Source organism: Cyprinodon tularosa, unplaced genomic scaffold, assembly GCF_016077235.1.
Source record: "Cyprinodon tularosa strain WSP-4 unplaced genomic scaffold, ASM1607723v1 ctg1187, whole genome shotgun sequence".
NCBI classification, from domain to species: Eukaryota; Metazoa; Chordata; class Actinopteri; order Cyprinodontiformes; family Cyprinodontidae; genus Cyprinodon; species Cyprinodon tularosa.
Window position 1 is genome coordinate 137,501 of NW_024037989.1, and position 5,086 is coordinate 142,586.

Here is a 5,086-nt window from a genome sequence, read left to right on the forward strand (position 1 = left end):
TCAAACTGAAAAATTTAACAGAGGGAAAAGGGAATTAGGAGAAAAATTTTTTTGATACAATTACTTTGCTTTGGCGGGTCAGCCCAAGGCAGGAAAAAAAGAGCGTGAATTTTTATAAATATGCCTTTAACAGAGGGAAAAAAAAGGGCTGTTTCCCCCGGCCCCGAAAAAGCTGGTGGAGTGGAGATAGATGGAGTTGGGCAGTTTGGGAGCTGGCCCGGGTTTGGGAGTCGGTCTGCTGAGCTTTATGGGGAGATCCAGTGGACTGGACTGATACTAGAGCTTCACTCAGGGACCTGGAAGATGGAAGTCCAGCTGGATAACAGGTTGAGAGAACCTGTCATGATGAGCAAGCATGGAGCGACAGTGGAGAGGAAAAACTCCCCGTTGGGAAGAAACCTCTGGCAGAACCAGGCTCAGCATGGCGGTCTTCTGCCGGACCGGTTGAAATGAGACAGGGAAGGCAGTGAGAGTCCAGGAGGAATGACGCTCTGATGACGCTTTAGCTACGATGGTGGAGGAGGGGCTGGAGGGGAGGGAAACGGGGTAATCTGAATGATGTCACACAGAGCAACCGCCGCCCGCGCACAGGAGCAGAGCGAATCAGAGGCCTTTTAAGATGAACTTTGGATGGCGATTGGCCTCTGTGGAGGTGTGGTTCAAAGCTGATTGAGTCGCAGGTGGATGAAGGGAAGCAATGAGTTTCTTTAGTTTAACTTCTGCCAAGGCTCCATTTTATAGTCTTCTTCTAAATTCCTCCTCCTGTTCCTCTTAGCAACGCGTCACATCAAGTTAAACAATCATTGAATAAATGATGCTGGTCCAGTCCACCTAAGCTTGATGCATTGCCAGAGAAATGTAAATCTGCATAATTCCATATAAGGCCACAACTTCCCCCTCCTCCGTGTTCATTCATAGAAACGGCTTTGAAGACGAAGAACAGAGACGATTTGGAGATGAAGGCTCTGAGCTGCAGGATTAAAGGAGCAGGAAATAAATCACAGAGCTGGAAATTATAGACTGTACAATAAAACAGAGCAATAAAATAATGATGAAAATAAAAGTTATTTCCAAACAGTGAATGAAAACTACTGATGGAGGCAGGAGCAGCAAAATGTTTAATCTGAGGACAACGTTTTGCCTTTTACTTCCCACCTACACCTGTACTTTCCATTCCATAGCGCTGTCTGTCATCCCTTCATCCGCTTTCCGTCAGACAAAAACATCCAGATGTTAACGGATGAATTCAGAGCCAAACATCCAGATTCAGTGTGAGAACAAAACCAAGGAGCTGCCATGGAGGGAAATGAAGGAACGTCTGAGTGGTAGAGGTTAGGGTTAGGGTTAGGATTAGGATTAGGATTAGGTGTTAGGGTTTTAGGGTTAGGGTTAGGATTAGGATTAGGATTAGGGTTAGGATTAGGATTAGGATTAGGATTAGGTGTTAGGGTTTTAGGGTTAGGATTAGGATTAGGATTAGGATTAGGTGTTAGGGTTTTAGGGTTAGGATTAGGATTAGGGTTAGGATTAGGATTAGGGTTAGGATTAGGATTAGGTGTTAGGATTTTCTGTTTCACATCTTTCAATGATTCTTTAGGACTGGATCCAATCAGCTGATTTCTTTACAGAGAAACTTTGAACCTTCAGTCTGTTTGGAGGATCTAGCTCTATTATAGATGTAGACAACACAAACTGCTGGGGTTGCTCGATTAAATGGTCTAGTATCCAGAATTCATGTCTGGCAGATTCAAATAGTAAAACTTCTGCTTGAGAGAGGAGAGACGTGCCAAAGGAAAATGTTTCTCTGCATGACAGTGGCGTTGGATGGAGGAGTTTGCCCTGTAATCGAAGGGTTGACGGTTCAAGCCCCGACTCCGACTTTCATTGTCGTTGTGTCCTTGGGCAAGACACTTCACCTGCATTGTCTACTGATGGTGGTCAGAGGGCCCGGTGGCGCCAGTGTACGGCAGCCCCGCTTCTGTCAGTGAGCCCCAGGGCAGCTGTGGCTACCATGTAGCTTGCCACCATCAGTGCGTGAGTGTGTGTTTGAATGGGTGAATGAATGTAGTGTAAAGCGCTTTGGTCAAGTCACCTAACTTGAATAAAGGCGCTATATAAGTACATGCCATTTACCATTTAATCCACCAAACGATGGATTATTAAAGGTCCAAAGAAAAAACACTGCGAGCTGCTTTGATCTAGATACATGCAGATGATCTGGTTCTGGAGGATGAAGCTAGTTAGACGAGGTGGACCCAGACGTCCTGAAGCTTCAGCATGTGGAACTCATTACCAGTCAGTGGAACTGGAGGCTGTAATTATCAGAGGCTCTTCTTCTCTTTATTTATTTTAACCGTTTATGTGGCAGTGTGACTGGTTAACCCTTTACTGGGCTCTGATGCTGCCAATCATAGATGCAGAGCACACAGAATGTTTTGCATCATGTTGTGGAACTGAATTGTCTTTAATGAAGTCTTGGAACGATCTAATCAATGGAGCTGCTGGTTTCTGCAGAGTGGACAGCGTTCTGAAGCAGATGACAGAAATCCGAGACCACGACCGACGGCTACGTCTGCTGGAGGCACAGGTCAGCAAACCAAACGCACCCATCAGGCTTTTATGGCCTCCACAGGTTTCCATAGTTCTTGGTCCAATCGCAGGCTCATCACAGTGCTGGGCAGACAGACAGACAGGAGGGCAGACAGACAGGCAGGCAGACAGACAGACAAACAGACAGGCAGGCAGGCAGACAGACAGACAGGCAGACAGACAGACAGAAAGACAGGCAGACAGACAGACAGGAGGGCAGACAGACAGGCAGGCAGACAGACAGACAGAAGGGCAGACAGACAGGCAGGCAGGCAGACAGACAGACAGACAGACAGACAGACAGGAGGGCAGACAGACAGGCAGGCAGACAGACAGACAGACAGACAGGAGGGCAGACAGACAGGCAGGCAGACAGACAGACAGGCAGGCAGGCAGACAGACAGACAGGCAGACAGACAGACAGACAGACAGACAGGAGGGCAGACAGACAGGCAGGCAGACAGACAGACAGACAGGCAGGCAGGCAGACAGACAGACAGGCAGACAGACAGACAGAAAGACAGGCAGACAGACAGACAGGAGGGCAGACAGACAGGCAGGCAGACAGACAGACAGAAGGGCAGACAGACAGGCAGGCAGGCAGACAGACAGACAGACAGACAGACAGACAGGAGGGCAGACAGACAGGCAGGCAGGCAGACAGACAGACAGACAGACAGACAGACAGGAGGGCAGACAGACAGGCAGGCAGACAGACAGACAGACAGGCAGGCAGGCAGACAGACAGACAGGCAGACAGACAGACAGGCAGGCAGACAGACAGGCAGGCAGACAGACAGGAGGGCAGACAGACAGACAGGCAGACAGACAGACAGGAGGGCAGACAGACAGACAGGCAGACAGACAGACAGACAGGCAGGCAGACAGACAGACAGGCAGACAGACAGACAGAAAGACAGGCAGACAGACAGACAGACAGACAGGAGGGCAGACAGACAGGCAGGCAGACAGACAGACAGAAGGGCAGACAGACAGGCAGGCAGACAGACAGACAGACAGACAGACAGGAGGGCAGACAGACAGGCAGGCAGACAGACAGGCAGGCAGACAGACAGACAGGCAGGCAGACAGACAGACAGACAGACAGACAGACAGACAGACAGACAGACAGGCAGACAGACAGACAGACAGACAGACAGGAGGGCAGACAGACAGGCAGGCAGACAGACAGACAGGAGGGCAGACAGACAGACAGGCAGGCAGACAGACAGACAGGAGGGCAGACAGACAGGCAGACAGACAGACAGACAGACAGACAGGCAGACAGACAGACAGACAGGCAGACAGACAGACAGACAGACAGACAGGCAGACAGACAGACAGACAGACAGACAGACAGACAGGAGGGCAGACAGACAGACAGGCAGACAGACAGACAGGAGGGCTGACAGACAGGCAGACAGACAGACAGACAGACAGGCAGGCAGACAGACAGACAGGCAGACAGACAGACAGAAAGACAGGCAGACAGACAGAAAGGGAGGCAGGCAGACAGATAGACAGGCAGACAGACAACAGACAGCAGGAGGGCAGACAACAGGCAGGCAGAAGACAGACAGAGACCAGAAGACCAGAAGAAAGAGACCACAGACAAACAGACCAGAAACAGCAGACAGACAGAAATCAGAAAAGACAACAGAAGACACGAGAACACAGACCAAGACCAGGCAAACAGAGAACAGAAGACCAGAACCAGACAAAACCAAGACCAGAGCAAGACAAAGACACAGCCACAGAAAGACAGAAAGGCAGACCAGCAGAGAACCAACCCCTAAAGACAGACCAGACAAAGGACAGAAGATCAACACAGAAACAGAACAGACCAGACCAGAAAAGCAACAAGACCAGGAACACCAGAGAACAGACAGAACCAGACCAGAAGAAGACAGACACAGACAGACCAGAACCCAGAAGAAAGACAGAGAAACAGAAGACAGAAGCAGAGAGCCAGAAGAAACAGAAGACCCAAAAACACAGCAGGAAGACACACATCAGACAGCACAGACAAAGACCGAGACAAGAGCCAACACAGAACAGACACAGACCAAGACACAGAACAGAAGACACAGGGAAAAACAGAAGAAAAGAAGAAGAAGACACCAGCAGACAGACAGACAGAAGAACAGACACCCGCAAGAAACCAGACAGAGAACAGGAAGACAGACAGACAGAACAGACACACAGACAGACAGAAGCCAAGAAGAGACCCAGAACAGAGCAAGAACACAGAAAAGAACAAGAACAGAGAAGGAAGGACAGAACCAGAAACAGAAGACAGAAGCCAGAAAAAGACAGACACAGAAAGAAGCAACAACCAGAGAGAACAGAGAGAAAGACCACCAGAACAGCCAGAAAAAGAGGAACAGAACACAGAAACAGACAGGACCAAAGAAAGAAGACCAGCACAGACAAGAGAGCAAGAACACCAGAAAAAGAGAGACAAGAAACAGACACAGACAGAAGAGCAGAAGCCAAC

The 5,086-nt window shown here is 49.3% G+C and overlaps 1 protein-coding gene across 1 annotated transcript in view; it reads left to right on the plus strand.

Annotated features, from left to right (window-relative positions):
• The window catches only part of LOC119771978 (transient receptor potential cation channel subfamily M member 5-like), a gene marked incomplete at its 3' end in the record, with an annotated part of 86,316 nt that extends 83,646 nt beyond the window's left edge, over window positions 1-2,670 (plus strand). Inside the window, exon 27 of the mRNA XM_038268216.1 lies at window positions 2,361-2,670. Coding sequence (XP_038124144.1) covers window positions 2,361-2,670 — 310 coding nt within the window. The remainder of the gene's footprint in view (window positions 1-2,360) is intronic.
• Window positions 2,671-5,086: the final 2,416 nt, after the last annotated feature.